Below are 17048 nucleotides of genomic sequence, written 5' to 3' on the forward strand. Positions count from 1 at the left end.
ATTAGTCAAACTGCCTCTAAAATCCTGCACTGTCACTGCACGAGCTTACTATAGAAGCTGCAGTTACGCATAAGGCCTGAGATGGCAGTAGTGAGTATAAAATCACAAACATGCATCTAGCCCCTTTAAGATGAGTGAGCGGTGCATGATGGTCAGATTCATGTCCAAGATGCCGACTTGCTCCTCCTCTACCTGTGTGACAGGGCCTGGGCTCGCTCACCTGAGCTACAAAGACCAAAGGGATGATGGGAAATGAATCTGCAGAAAAGATTAATATATTATAGATCTATCTATCTATCTATCTATCTATCTATCTATCTATCTATCTATCTATCTATCTATCTATCTATCTATCTATCTATCTATCTATCTATCTATCTATCTATCTGTCTGTCTGTCTGTCTGTCTGTCTGTCTGTCTGTCTGTCTGTCTGTCTGTCTGTCTGTCTGTCTGTCTGTCTGTCTGTCTGTCTGTCTGTCTGTCTGTCTGTCTGTCTATCTGAAAGCTGCTCGATAGGTATGGGGAAATATGTGACCCTGTGCTGCCCTCTAGTGTCGCTAAAGAGTCATTACAGAAGCGCTTTCAGGGTTTCAGGGTTTTTAGAATCAGGATTAGTTGGCAGTGCATTTTGAGCCTTTCATAGCGTTGGCCGAATGCCAAGCAAAATGAATATCGGTCCAATGTTTGTGTGTCCTGTACTGAAGCCCATCTTACGATCATGGGCAGGGGGGTGGTGTAGTTACACCTATACAACAATAGGCGGAGCCACCATGTTACTGAGCACGACTGAAGTGTGGAGAAAATGTGTGACTGTCTTTTGTGGTAATAGTACGGTACCATTGAGATATTTCAACACAGTAGATTCAATTTATTTCAATCTCTGTTTATTTTATTCACAACATAGTTAAAAACATACAACTACTGAAGACAACAAACAGGCCCAAAGAGAAGGATGTAACATTTTTATCCTTCGGAAAGAAAAAACAAACAAACAGGTTGTACCATTTGACACATGACGTGAACCACACGGTGCAAGTGGATTTACTGCTCATGTCTGGCTTGTTGATCAATGTAATGAATAATTGTGAAACGCACTATATGACTGATGATTCGGTGTGCACTGTTTTGGATATGTACGTCACTGCTTGCAATGTCCCCTCTAGTAGGGCTGCAACTAACGATTATTTTGTCATCGATTAATCTATCGATTATTTTTACGATTAATCGAGTAATCGCTTGGCTGTGAATGGTGTAGGAAAATTGTATTTAAAACAAAAAAAATCTCACATATAGCTCAAGTGGCGCTGCTTGAAGATGTGTTGATGGAGTAAATGAAAGAGACATGTTTGTTGGAAGCTCTATTCATGAAATGTACACTGACCCTAACTATATAAACAAAGTAGGTTTTCATCAAAAATGCTACATTTTTATGTAATTTTTGCTGCATTTGAGTCTGTGTGAACCAGAAAACGATTAATCGATTACCAAAATAGTTGTCGACTATTTAAATAATCGATTAGTCGTCGATTAATCGATTAGCCATTTCAGCCCTGCCCTCTAGACAACATTTATGCGATGCTAATGGCACTTGTTCATGTGTGGACCCAAATGTTTTTTATTTTATCTATTTATCTATCAGGGAAGACACAATCAACATAGTTACAATTAATGTTTGCAGCTGATGAGATGCATGAAGAGCTTTTAGCTAGTGCTAATCGTGCTAATTCGCAGGCGAAGAACGCGCTTCCCTATGGTCCTCATGGCGGGAAGCTGACGCTGCTGTAATACCGCCCCCTTGTGGTCAGGGGCGACTCCAAAAGACACTTGGTAGACATGATTCTAATGGGACTTCAGACCTACCTAGAACGGCTTAAAAGCCTGGCTCCAAAGAGTTTTTTTTTGTCTAAACATCGCTATGACCCATGTGACAACGCTGTGGTGGGTGAAATATTTTTGACCATGCTTGTTTTCTGTATATCATCCCGAAAAAGTGGAAGCATTTTCAGGCTCCAGACACAACTTGCCAAAGTTAAATTTTCAAAGTTTAGTAGTTCATGCTTGTCAAGAATACTGCAGTGATGGTAGATCGGCTTTTTGTCCATGATCTTGCTTGATTGATGATCCAATACATATAGTGGCCCGTGCTGTCATACAGTATGATATACATGAGAATATCATATAGTACATGTACAGGAGGGCGGCCTGTTTGGAATATAATGTCTAATTAACAATTTAGAGTTCTTTGTATTGTTTGTGACATTTTCTTGATATGTTGAGGGATTATGACCAAACCAAGGTATTTCAATTACTTGGTCGCTGATTCTATATATTTATTTTGCCAATTTATTTTGAAACTTTGGTCTATGTTTTGTTTTCTAATAGAGAAGCACATGGAAACAGTTTTCATTTAATTTAGCCCAGAGCTATGTGACTTTTTCCCGATAAAACATTCAAAAATATTCTGCGAGTCAATAAATCACAAATTCATGTCCACATTTCCTAATAAGATTATTTAATATTCTTATTTTACATAGTTTGCATGAACCGTGATGAAGTTTTAAACCTTTCATTGTATTTTGGGAGCAGAGACAGATCACGGCCATGTTTTAAATACTTGGCGTTCTCTTTGATTATAATGGCTTTTAATAAGTTACTCTGCTCCCACAATGTTGTGTGCATTTACTTAGATAAAAAGACTTCATCTTAAGTTTCTGAAATACATCCTGAAAGTAATACTGAGCACTTGCAGTAACATGGTGTCCCGGGCCGATAGCCTCAGTGGAAAAGAATGCTCAGATTCTGGGGAAGGTTCATGGGATGGGGGGAAACCAAGCTCACCTGTTGGTTAATGACTAAATGACTAATGACTAAATGACTCTACTTTTACACATTTTGAAAGTTGACCTCAGTGATTTTACGATATTTTGTTTCGACATTGCATCACCTCCTCTTCCCATGTTCAGGGTGAGCATTTTTAAGAGAGCCATAAAAAACAAAAAACAAAAAAACAAAACTGTGAGCCAGGGGAGCACCCGCGGGAGGGACACGCTCCTCCAGCCCCGGGCCCAGACCTGATGCGTGTGGGCCCCCCCCCCCCCCCCAACCTGGAGTTCTGAACACGCTCCAAATGGTATGAACAGAGAGCACGCAGCCTATCAATCACGGACGGAAAGCCACCCGCGTGCTGATGCCTTCCCCAGACCCCGGGACGGGCGGTGGTAGCGTCCCGCGCCTGGCCTCCGCCTGGGAGAGGACCTCACTGACCTCCCCTCGCTCCAAATCAGGCAGAGAAGCATCATTTATTGTTTTAGTGTCAGAGGGTTTGCAGGCCTTTGCCAGACGGGCATAGGCGACCTAGGTGGTGCACTATGAGGTCTCTGTCCCGGCCCACCATCTACAACCTCACAGACTTTTGGACATAACTTTCTTTTGTGTCGGAAACTAGACCCTGGTCCTTCTACGTCTCTGGGAAACTGTGCAACATCCAGGAGAAAAGTTGTACATTTACATCAGAAATGGAACCTCTTTTAACAGTTCTGTTAGGCATCATCCACATCACAATAATAACAATAAGAATAATCAGATTATATCCATATCTTTCAAAATGTTAGGCCATATTTTCTGTAGTAGCAGTTGCAGTTTTAAATGTAATACTGTATGTTTGTATTACATACTACTGTTACAAAAATGTAACTGAGTTACACTACTTTGAGTTACTTTGAGTTACTTTTGGCAAAATGTAAACTGCAAATAGTAGTAATGCCACAGAGCAAAAGAGTATTCAAAGATTTCATTTTCCTTTGCTTTTCCCCATTCTCTCATGTTTTGTTTAGACGATGTTATAATGATGCATTGGTTTTAAATAGCGCTTTTCTGGACACTCAAAGACGCTTTACATTGCATTATTCATTCACTCCATACTAGGTGGTGGTAAGCTACTATTGTAGCCACAGCTGCCCTGGGGTAGACTGACGGAAGCGAGGCAATCAGTCTGCGCCATCGGCCCCTCCGACCACCACCAACCACTCACTCACTACATTCACCCAGGCTTTCTGGTGTTACCAAACGGTCCCCCGTCCAAGCACCGACCAGGCCCTTCCTGCTGAGCTTCCAAGGTCTGACGGGATCGGGCAGAGCGAAGGCGGTGTGGCCTTAACAACTGCAGATGCACTAGAGTCCAACTTGATTTGGTGCTGCATTTTATTTGGGGGACACTTGAGTTTCTTAAATTGTATATTACTGTATTTTGTATAAGTAATATTCCCCAATTACTGAAAAAAGTAATATATTTTTATAACTTGTTACTTTTGTAATACGTCACCCCCGACACTTTTACTATCAGTACAAACAATAAAGTCATATACAATAAAACTAGGCCTTTCCATAAAAATGCCACAAGATCTATACAAAGTATAGCCTAAATAGTGTAAAGTTAAACCTACCAGAAACCTAAAACACAATTGATCCTGGAGCGTCTTAGGGGCCACCATGGTAAAGTAGAGGCGCCATGCTGACCACTCAAGCATCTGCAGGGTCACTGAAAGGTCAACTACGCGCTCATATCAACTTTATGTTTCACATGAAAAGTTGCAAAGTGCACCTTTAAAGCAGCTATACCTGATTATTTTTTTAGTTACAGAATGAAATTTGTTTCGTCTTCCTTTAGTATATTGTAAACTCAGACAGACTTTACTTTACTTTATTTGTTTCCCTTAGGAGAAAGTTGGCTTACGGGATAGTTTTCTGGCATTTTTGTAAAAGTGACCCTGCAAGTTGTGAAATGTGTCTATAAACATGTCCCTGTGAAGAACTGAGATGCTACAAATATGTGAGGAAGATTAGTGATGAGTTTGTACCTCAACCAACATTTCAGTTTAGTTTCCTCTTCAGGTATACGGCTTTGAGTCAAGACATTTCAGATAAAAAACAACCAAACCAAACCAAAACCCACACAAGTATTACGTGATAATTGTTCGGAAAAATTACTATTATTTGCTCAGTGGGGATTTGGGATATTGTATTAGGGCAATATTGACAAAAATGAAAAATAAATCTCAATATCTTTGGAAACTTACCCGGTAACGATAATGAAGCAATGCAAACATCTCAATTTACATCGTTTTGTCGCTCAAAGAAATCGTTTTTTTTTAACAAACTGAAAACACCTTCCACACAGAGAATATATTGCCCAGCTTTACTTACTCGTGAAAGAAAAAAAAATCAGTAAAAGGCAGAAAGTCTTGTTCAACACTCAGTTAATGGGGCAAAGACTGAGCTGTTGAGAAATCCTTGTTAAGAAACCATCAACTGAGTGTTTTGGTGCACATGCTTCTTTAAGAGCGGACGCTGTTGCCTCAATGTGGGAAAAATAAGTGTGGAGAAAATGGCCCTCGGAGAAACAATCCCCCACGGTGACTCACTGCAATAACTGAGCGCCTTATCGGGAAAACCTGGAAATGATCTGTTTGCGAGAGAAAGTTTATGTTCAGAGAGCAAAATATCCCAAAACCTGAAAAATTGAACACTGGAGTTTGGCCTTGACCTCTTTACTCCCCGCCTTAACCGAGCACATTTTCTCCAGTTCGGCTTTACCCAAATCTAAAAGCTTCTCGACTGGAGCTTACAGCCTGTAGGTCAGTGTAAAGCCTACAAAACTGTTCTAGGATTTTTCCTCAACCCTTTTTTGTTTTATCTTCTGATGCTTTCTTTGCTGCCTTTCCTCATTTACGTCTCGCTTTTGTCGCTATTTTGACTCTTTTAAGGAGCTTTAGATTGGGTTAAAGCCGACCTGGTGAACCTGACCGGGCAGTGCCGTGTGTCTGCCTCAATCCTCTGGCCCGTGTGATCCGAGGTGCTGCTGGTCCCGGGACGTTCGTGTGTGGCTCCACAGCTGCTGGAGTGTGCGGGCCTCCCCCGGGGCGCTGCCAGTAAAGCCGCTCTGATCCCGGGCGGCGCTCGATGGGGGAAACAGAAACAGGAGAACACCCCGGCGGAGGGCCTGCCGCTGGCACGCCATGAAAGGCATAACTCTGCACACGGGCCCGGGCTCCTCTTCCCATCAGACCACAACAAGAGTTTTTACAATCCCACAAGACTCCGTGGAATCAGGGCTGTTGTTTGAGGAGCGGGCAGGGCCTCTGCGGTTTGTACACTCGGATATCAAAGCCACACGTGCTGCTGATCACCACAAAGACACCGCAGTACGCACACGCTTTTACTTTTCACATATTTCAACCTTATCACAAGTACAAGCAGTACAAAAATAATACACACAACCACAATAAATATTCAAAGGACATAGATATTTTAGAGAGAAAGACTCATGTGGCGCTTCAGTCTACTGAGGGCTGTTGGTGATGGCTCGGAGAATGTCACATGTGTTTTTAGAGATGACCTCTTTGAGCTTCCGTACGCGGCGAGGGTTGGAGGCTCCTACAAAACTCTCTGGCTGCAGCACAGCCATGCCATCGCTGACACTGCCCATGATGATGACCTGGCCCTCTGCGGCCGCCCCGGTGATGTTGGGACAGGGGCAGGTCCAGTCCATGTTGAGGAAGGTCACCTCCAGAGGCTCGGCACCGAAGAAACGCAGCCCCATCTTCTCATCTTTGAGGATCTCCTCCACAGTGACCAGCGCGTGGCCTGAGTCCTTCTCCTCGGTCAGCTCGCTCATGCGGCCCACGATCACGAAGTCGCTCCTGCAGAAGCTGGTCACCATCTTGCCGCGGGGCTTGCAGACTTTGCAGTGGTGGTTTTTGGGGAAGGGGCACATTTCTTCACACGCTTCTTTGGACTCAAAGTTGTTGTTGTTGCCGTCACAGCCTCCGTAGATGAAGGACTGGCAGTGTCGCAGAGTGCTGCTGTAGGCCCAGCGGGGCTCGTAGGCCTTGCAGGGGCCCTGCAGGCTGGGCAGACCACAGGGGCCCGACAGCTCGGGGCCACAGCAGCTCATGCAGGCCTCATAGGTGTCGAAGAGCTGCGAGGCGGGCGGCTCTCTGCTCTGGCAGTGGCTCAGAGACAGGCAGTTGTTGGCTTTGAGCTCGTAGAACCAGCTGACCCGCTCCAGCTCAGCGGGGCAGTCCTCAGGGCTGTCAGGGGGCTTCACACACTCCTCTGGGGGACAGCGGCTCACGTTGGTGCCCGGGGTCAGGAGAGGCTCTGAGGGCAGCACCGTGAGGGGGTGGTGAGCCTGCACTGAGCCTGAGGGGTTCAGGGCCGTGCAGGTGTAGACTCCGGAGTGCTGGGGCTGGGCGTTGTAGATGACCAGTTGACCGATGTTGGTGACCACCATGTTGCCCCTCACGTGGTTGGGCCTCATCAACAAACGCTCTGCTCCCTCGGGCTGCTGCTTCTCCCAGGTGATGTCGGGCCGTGGGCGCCCCGCCACGTCACACAGGAAGCTGGCTGTGTCTCCCACACTGACCGTCTGCGGCAGGGGGCTGCTGACCAGCGCGGGGGGCTGCGGCTGTGTGGGGGCGGGCGGCGTGGTCTGGAGGGGAGGTGTGGTGGGCCGCCCGGTGGTGACCTGGGGCAGGGACGGGCTGGTGTTGGGCCCGCTCAGGTGGAAGCGGCAGGTGACCACAGTCAGAGTGATGCCTCGGGAGCAGGCCTCAGCGTCCATGTAGCACCTGTTGTAGTAGGTCATGCCGTCGGAGGCGCAGGTGAAGTGGGGCTCCCTCTCACAGCGCTCCTTACACTTGCACACAGGCTGGCCGTCCCAGATGCCACACTCAGAGCCCTGCTGCGTGCACGTGAAGCCGGTACAGCTGACCTCTGTGGGCATCCCCACCGGCCCTTTGGTCCTGTCCACATGGCGGGCCGCCACACAACTGTGGTTCCCACAGACGTTCTGACAGCACTTCTCTGTCAGCTCACACTCCTGCACAAACACAGTGACATCAGAGCTACAGCTCAGACAACAACTTCATGATCTTACACTAACACTTCATGATCTTACACTAACACTTTCTGACCTTACACTAACACTTTATGACCTTACACTAACACTTTATGATCTTACACTAACACTTTCTGACCTTACACTAACACTTTCTGACCTTACACTCACACTTTATGACCTTACACTAACACTTTATGATCTTACACTAACACTTTATGATCTTACACTAACACTTCATGATCTTACACTAACACTTTCTGACCTTACACTAACACTTTATGACCTTACACTAACACTTTATGACCTTACACAAACACTTCATGATCTTACACTAACACTTTATGACCTTACACTAACACTTTATGATCTTACACTAACACTTTATGACCTTACACTAACACTTTATGACCTTACACTAACACTTTCTGACCTTACACTAACACTTTCTGACCTTACACTCACACTTTATGACCTTACACTAACACTTTATGATCTTACACTAACACTTTATGATCTTACACTAACACTTCATGATCTTACACTAACACTTCATGATCTTACACTAACACTTTCTGACCTTACACTAACACTTTATGACCTTACACTAACACTTTATGACCTTACACAAACACTTCATGATCTTACACTAACACTTTATGACCTTACACTAACACTTTATGATCTTACACTAACACTTTATGACCTTACACTAACACTTTATGACCTTACACTAACACTTTATGACCTTACACTAACACTTTATGATCTTACACTAACACTTTATGATTTTACAGTAATACTTTATGATCTTACACTAACACTTTATGACCTTACACTAACACTTCATGATCTTACACTAACACTTTATGATCTTACACTAACACTTTATGATTTTACAGTAATACTTTATGATCTTACACTAACACTTTATGACCTTACACTAACACTTTATGATCTTACACTAACACTTTATGATCTTACACGAACACTTTATGATCTTACACTAATACTTTATGATCTTACACTAACACTTTATGACCTTACACTAACACTTTATGACCTTACACTAACACTTTATGATCTTACACTAACACTTTATGATCTTACACTAACACTTTATGACCTTACACTAACACTTTATGACCTTACACTAACACTTTATGACCTTACACTAACACTTTATGATCTTACACTAACACTTTATGATCTTACACTAACACTTTATGATCTTACACTAACACTTTATGATCTTACACTAATACTTTATGATCTTACACTAACACTTTATGACCTTACACTAACACTTTATGACCTTACACTAACACTTTATGATCTTACACTAACACTTCATGATCTTACACTAACACTTTATGATCTTACACTAACACTTTATGATCTTACACTAACACTTTATGACCTTACACTAACACTTTATGACCTTACACTAACACTTTATGATTTTACAGTAATACTTTATGATCTTACACTAACACTTCATGATCTTACACTAACACTTTATGATTTTACACTAACACTTTATGACCTTACACTAACACTTTATGATTTTACAGTAATACTTTATGACCTTACACTAACACTTCATGATCTTACACTAACACTTTATGATCTTACACTAACACTTTATGATTTTACAGTAATACTTTATGATCTTACACTAACACTTTATGACCTTACACTAACACTTTATGATCTTACACTAACACTTTATGATCTTACACTAACACTTTATGATCTTACACTAATACTTTATGATCTTACACTAACACTTTATGACCTTACACTAACACTTTATGACCTTACACTAACACTTTATGATCTTACACTAACACTTTATGATCTTACACTAACACTTTATATTCTTACACTAACACTTTATGATCTTACACTAACACTTTATGTTCTTACACTAACACTTTATGATCTTACACTAACACTTTATGATCTTACACTAACACTTTATGATCTTACACTAACACTTTATATTCTTACACTAACACTTCATGATCTTACACTAACACTTTATATTCTTACACTAACACTTTATGATCTTACACTAACACTTTATGTTCTTACACTAACACTTTATGATCTTACACTAACACTTTATATTCTTACACTAACACTTTATGACCTTACACTAACACTTTATGATCTTACACTAACACTTTATGATCTTACACTAACACTTTATATTCTTACACTAACACTTTATGACCTTACACTAACACTTTATGACCTTACACTAACACTTTATGACCTCACACTAACACTTTATGATCTTACACTAACCTTTTATGATCTTACACTAACACTTTATGACCTTACACTAACACTTCATGATCTTACACTAACACTTTATATTCTTACACTAACACTTTATGATCTTACACTAACACTTTATGACCTTACACTAACACTTTATGATCTTACACTAACACTTTATGACCTTACACTAACACTTTATGATCTTACACTAACACTTTATGACCTTACACTAACACTTTATGATCTTACACTAACACTTTATGATCTTACACTAACACTTCATGATCTTACACTAACACTTTATGATCTTACACTAACACTTTATATTCTTACACTAACACTTTATGACCTTACACTAACACTTTATGATCTTACACTAACACTTTATGACCTTACACTAACACTTTATATTCTTACACTAACACTTTATATTCTTACACTAACACTTTATGACCTTACACTAACACTTTATGATCTTACACTAACACTTTATGACCTTACACTAACACTTTATATTCTTACACTAACACTTTATGATCTTACACTAACACTTTATATTCTTACACTAACACTTTATATTCTTACACTAACACTTTATGACCTTACACTAACACTTTATATTCTTACACTAACACTTTATGAACTTACACTAACACTTCATGATCTTACACTAACACTTTATGATCTTACACTAACACTTTATGATCTTACACTAACACTTTATATTCTTACACTAACACTTTATGACCTTACACTAACACTTTATGATCTTACACTAACACTTTATGATCTTACACTAACACTTTATGATCTTACACTAACACTTTATATTCTTACACTAACACTTTATGATCTTACACTAACACTTTATATTCTTACACTAACACTTTATGACCTTACACTAACACTTTATGATCTTACACTAACACTTTATATTCTTACACTAACACTTTATGACCTTACACTAACACTTTATGATCTTACACTAACACTTTATGACCTTACACTAACACTTCATGATCTTACACTAACACTTTATATTCTTACACTAACACTTTATGACCTTACACTAACACTTTATGACCTTACACTAACACTTTATGATCTTACACTAACACTTTATATTCTTACACTAACACTTTATGACCTTACACTAACACTTTATATTCTTACACTAACACTTTATATTCTTACACTAACACTTTATGACCTTACACTAACACTTTATGATCTTACACTAACACTTTATGACCTTACACTAACACTTCATGATCTTACACTAACACTTTATATTCTTACACTAACACTTTATGACCTTACACTAACACTTCATGATCTTACACTAACACTTTATATTCTTACACTAACACTTTATGACCTTACACTAACACTTTATGATCTTACACTAACACTTTATGACCTTACACTAACACTTTATATTCTTACACTAACACTTTATATTCTTACACTAACACTTTATGACCTTACACTAACACTTTATGATCTTACACTAACACTTTATGACCTTACACTAACACTTTATATTCTTACACTAACACTTTATGATCTTACACTAACACTTTATATTCTTACACTAACACTTTATATTCTTACACTAACACTTTATGACCTTACACTAACACTTTATATTCTTACACTAACACTTTATGAACTTACACTAACACTTCATGATCTTACACTAACACTTTATGATCTTACACTAACACTTTATGATCTTACACTAACACTTTATATTCTTACACTAACACTTTATGACCTTACACTAACACTTTATGATCTTACACTAACACTTTATGATCTTACACTAACACTTTATGATCTTACACTAACACTTTATATTCTTACACTAACACTTTATGATCTTACACTAACACTTTATATTCTTACACTAACACTTTATGACCTTACACTAACACTTTATGATCTTACACTAACACTTTATATTCTTACACTAACACTTTATGACCTTACACTAACACTTTATGATCTTACACTAACACTTTATGACCTTACACTAACACTTCATGATCTTACACTAACACTTTATATTCTTACACTAACACTTTATGACCTTACACTAACACTTTATGACCTTACACTAACACTTTATGATCTTACACTAACACTTTATATTCTTACACTAACACTTTATGACCTTACACTAACACTTTATATTCTTACACTAACACTTTATATTCTTACACTAACACTTTATGACCTTACACTAACACTTTATGATCTTACACTAACACTTTATGACCTTACACTAACACTTCATGATCTTACACTAACACTTTATATTCTTACACTAACACTTTATGATCTTACACTAACACTTTATGATCTTACACTAACACTTTATGACCTTACACTAACACTTCATGATCTTACACTAACACTTTATATTCTTACACTAACACTTTATGACCTTACACTAACACTTTATATTCTTACACTAACACTTTATGACCTTACACTAACACTTCATGATCTTACACTAACACTTTATGACCTTACACTCACACTTTATGATCTTACACTAACACTTTATTTTCTTACACTAACACTTTATAACCTTACACTAACACTAACACAGCACATGCACGTTATCTTATCAGCATTGACATTAAACAATGATAATAACCGTGTCCGTGGCAGACTGACCTGGTCGGAGAGGCACTCGCGCGTGCACGTGCTCATAGCGTCCACCCAGAGGTTGGGGTTCATGTCGTTGGGGCAGATGCCCGCGTGTGTGGAGGGCACGGTGGGCACCGCTCCGAGCTGCCGCTGCAGCCACATGGACGCGCACACGAGCATCCACAGCCCGCGGAGGAACTTCAGCCACATGTCCGCGACAGCACGCGCTCCGAGAGGGGAAGAGAGGAGAAAAGTGCCCGTGACAAACTAAGACAAAGTGCTGATCCCGCTCCGCAGCGTCTCACAGATGCGGCTCCATGAAGGCGCGCCGAGGAGCAACATGCCTCAGCCTCTGAGAGGCTCGGGAGGGGTCTGAGTCTGAGTCTGAGTCTGAGTCTGATTCTGAGTCTGATTCTGAGCCTGAGCCTGAGCCTGAGCCTGAGCCTGAGCCTGAGCCTGAGCCTGAGGCTGAGGCTGAGGCTGAGCCTGAGGCTGAGCCTGAGCCTGAGCCTGAGCCTGAGCCTGAGCCTGAGTCTGAGGCTGAGCCTGAGCCTGAGCCTGAGCCTGAGGCTGAGGCTGAGCCTGAGGCTGAGCCTGAGCCTGAGCCTGAGCCTGAGCCTGAGCCTGAGGCTGAGGCTGAGCCTGAGGCTGAGGCTGAGCCTGAGCCTGAGCCTGAGCCTGAGCCTGAGGCTGAGGCTGAGCCTGAGGCTGAGGCTGAGCCTGAGGCTGAGCCTGAGCCTGAGCCTGAGCCTGAGCCTGAGCCTGAGCCTGAGCCTGAGGCTGAGCCTGAGCCTGAGCCTGAGCCTGAGCCTGAGTCTGAGTCTGAGTCTGAGGCTGAGCCTGAGCCTGAGCCTGAGCCTGAGCCTGAGCCTGAGGCTGAGCCTGAGCCTGAGCCTGAGCCTGAGCCTGAGCCTGAGCCTGAGGCTGAGCCTGAGCCTGAGCCTGAGCCTGAGCCTGAGTCTGAGTCTGAGCCTGAGGCTGAGGCTGAGCCGGAGCTGCTGCAGCCGGGGATGAGGGACTGTTCACTGAAGAGCCGGCTCTTTCACACGATTCCTTTTATGTCAGTCAGAAGAGACGATTCCCGCAGAGCAGAGCCAAAACTTCAACTTCAGAGATTAAAAAAAAAAAAACAAGTAAGAAGGAGGTAAGTGTGCTGTAAGAGGCAGCAACTTGACGATGAAGAAAACAGACACATCTCAAGGTTTTTTCATTTCTCCTCAAGGAGGTTAGTCTTGGACACACAGGCTGATGACGTAATGACCGTGAACCTACAGTTCAACACCAAACACTCATCAGTCCGGCCTGGGTTCAGGAGGTTCACTCACATGTGGAGGAATGACTTCATCACCTGTGTAGGTGCGTCTGTGGGGCAAGGCTGGGCGACATCGACAAAAATGAGTTCAGTGTTTTTGGGGACTTTCTCGATAACGATTATTTTGTATAAACCATCAGAAACATGTGGAAATGTGCTGACAAACATGTACATTTACAAGTCGCTTAAAAAAGACATTTGTCCTGAACCGATTACAAAAAGGCCAGAAAAAGCACTTTCACATTCCCCCCCATATTTAGTCTCCCCCCGATATTTTTTCCCAATTTTTCCCTATTCCCCCCCATAGTTTGTCATCCCCCAAACTCTTCCAAACAGCAATATTATTTCGATATCACCTTGTAGTCAATATATTGTTGGGAGTGTTAACATGTGGGGGTTGGTGAGTTTGTTGGGGACCTTCGCTCGCCCGGTCCACCCTGCACTGTAGACACACCCCTGGATCACATCAAACGCAGCCCTTTCCTCCACCTGTTCCTCTGGAGCTGCTCCTGGAGACGAGGCGTGTGCAGACAGACGCAGAACATGAGAACCGGCTCCAGCGGCGTTGGAACACTGTGCGGTTCATCTGAGGACAGAGCCACCTGAGGCCAGCCTTCCCGACGCACTCCCACGGGAAGGGGAGAGCGCAGCGCGTATACAGTATGCGTCTCAGGTAAAGGCGAGCATGGCGGCAGGGCAGTGTGCGTGCCCTGCTCAGACCTGCACGCTCACATTCCTCTGTGGTACACTTCCCTGCCCAGAACACACTCTCCTGAACCCCACTCACAACAATCATAGAGATAGAAGGTGTGGCTGAGCTGTGAGTCTTGCCCGGATACCACTGCCCTTGACTGTTTCTCTGAACCACATTTACAAACATTTAGGTCAGCGGTAAACCATTCATTGTTGGCATAACCTCTACATTAGCCATTATAATGATGATAAAAAAAACAAAAAAACATTCTCAGTCAATTTTTAATAAAGGCATTGTCATAGTTTCTATTTTGGTGACAGACAATTCAAGTTTTTTACAGATTTGGTTTTACAACAGAATCACACATAAAAACTGAACACGCTTCCCGAGATGAGACTTTCCTTTATCTTTAAATAATGTAAAAAACAAAAAACAAAAACAAAGGTGGGTATAACACAAACTGCCGGTGTACGCTCTATGATCAAAATACAGTGGCACATTTCTCTGTGTACAAAAACAAATAACATTAAAAAAAGAAAGAAAGTTGCATTTGTATAGTTTATTCAGCTTGTAGAGTTGGCGGTTCCGGTACATTCAGTTACTGGCAAACTTGATCCCGCTCACAGAAGGCACTAATGGTTCAGGCTTGGCTCAGAGGGAGGGCGGTGGCAATGGCTGTCCTTTGGGTCCTTGGGTTAATGTCGTGAAGCTCACGCAGGGGGAGGCAGTCAGTGCAAAAAAAACGAAAGAGCGATCGCCGAGTGCGGAGGAGCAGGAGAACGCGAGGGACATTTCGGGCAAAGACTGAGAAGCTGTATCAACTTTGAGAGACGATCGTGGAAAAATACTTAGCCTATACTTCAAAAGTGTTGTATACATATGACTGTTGTTATGGCTGCCATTGTGAAGACCTCATACTGTGGGAAATTGATGATTATTAGTTAATGTTATATTTTATAATGCTATTGAATGTTTTTTATGAGTTTAATCTATGTGCTTTAAGTTTCAGTTGAAAACCAATCTTTTCACACGCACATTGCTGAAACAATACCCCATTTCTTGCTCTTGAATTCTTTTGCTCAAACCTGTGGAGACGTCCGGTGAAGCGGTGAATAAATAACTCCAAATAAGGCAACAGGAAGACACTTGTAGTGGAAAACTACTGAGAGAAAGGCTTGATGACCTTGGCCCGAGCTCCACTCATCTCCTATCTCTTCGTGAACGTCACATTTTTTCTGATATATATTTGTAAGAGCGCAGTTAGACTGTGCCGTTTCCTGGGACGGCCCCGTTCGAGCACCGTGTATATTGTTCGGGACTTTAGCATTCAGAGAACCTGTGTTTAGACATTGTAATTGTTATAGGGAATAAATCTTCTTTGACTAAAGCTACTGAATTCTGGTGGTTTCTCCTTGGACCTTGGGATCAACGAACACGCTTGGCGAGACCTTTTTGATACTTTAATACTTTAAACGTAACTGTTTAAATGTGTTTAAAATGATCTTATGGAGTCAGATCTTATGTAAATTTAGAGTTTTAATATTTCCTGTGAAATCGCCCACAATACTTATATAGTGCCCTGTTCAGAAACATGGGTTTATTTGTGTTGAGGCTAAATGCTAACTGCGGTAGAATGCTAACATCTTGCTGTAGCTGGACTAAACGTCTTTGCCTTGTAAACATAACCACGGCATGGTTTGTTTAGATTAAACACAAATGATGTTTCCTTTATTTTCCTCCTGAGTAGCGTTAAGGGGGGTGGGGGTTCGATGGGTCTGTGATTGACAGGCCTGAGTCACCTTACAGGTAAACCGCCCTCCCCTTCCCCCACTTCCTCCTCACTGCTGGAGGCGGGGCCAGGGCCATGTGTGGGCGCGTTTCATTGTAGTGTTTGTGCTGCAGGGAAAGTGACATCAGATTTGGCCTCTGACGTCAGATTTCACGCCTACTCCAACAGTGGCACCACTTTCGAAATCAAATGCAGTACAGACATTTCGCCCGTAGAGGCGCCACACTGGCGTTTTAAGGCAGAAAGTTGATCTATTTACTTATTTGCACTAAATTGCAAAAAATATGACCAGGATATGTAGACAACACAATTGGACACTCATTTATACAGTTTATCAGCCAAAAAAAAGTGGATTTGAGGGTAAGTTTTCCTTTAAAGCTCTGGCAAACTCAACTATTGCGCTAGCATC

General features: G+C 42.0%; 1 protein-coding gene across 1 annotated transcript; it reads right to left on the reverse strand.

The window, feature by feature from the left end:
- Positions 1–6325: 6325 nt before the first annotated feature.
- LOC306979008 (WAP, Kazal, immunoglobulin, Kunitz and NTR domain-containing protein 2-like) lies at positions 6326–13062 on the reverse strand. The gene is made up of 2 exons (XM_079577776.1): positions 12872–13062; positions 6326–7879 (listed from the first exon to the last, which is right to left on the reverse strand). The coding sequence occupies exons 1-2, from the start codon at positions 13052–13054 to the stop codon at positions 6338–6340; spliced, it is 1725 nt and encodes a 574-aa protein (XP_079433902.1). The 5' UTR covers positions 13055–13062; the 3' UTR covers positions 6326–6337.
- Between the last annotated feature and the right edge of the window lie 3986 nt (positions 13063–17048).

Source organism: Gobius niger, assembly GCF_951799975.1.
Source record: "Gobius niger genome assembly, chromosome: 19".
NCBI lineage: Eukaryota > Metazoa > Chordata > Actinopteri > Gobiiformes > Gobiidae > Gobius > Gobius niger.

Excerpts from the sequence above, each read along its gene's own strand:
- LOC306979008 (XM_079577776.1), bottom strand. The coding sequence starts at position 13,054 with ATGTGGCTGAAGTTCCTCCGCGGGCTGTGGATGCTCGTGTGCGCGTCC. Across the intron at positions 7,880-12,871 it reads GCGAGTGCCTCTCCGACCAG|GAGTGTGAGCTGACAGAGAA; the intron begins GTCAGTCTGCCA and ends GTGTTTGTGCAG.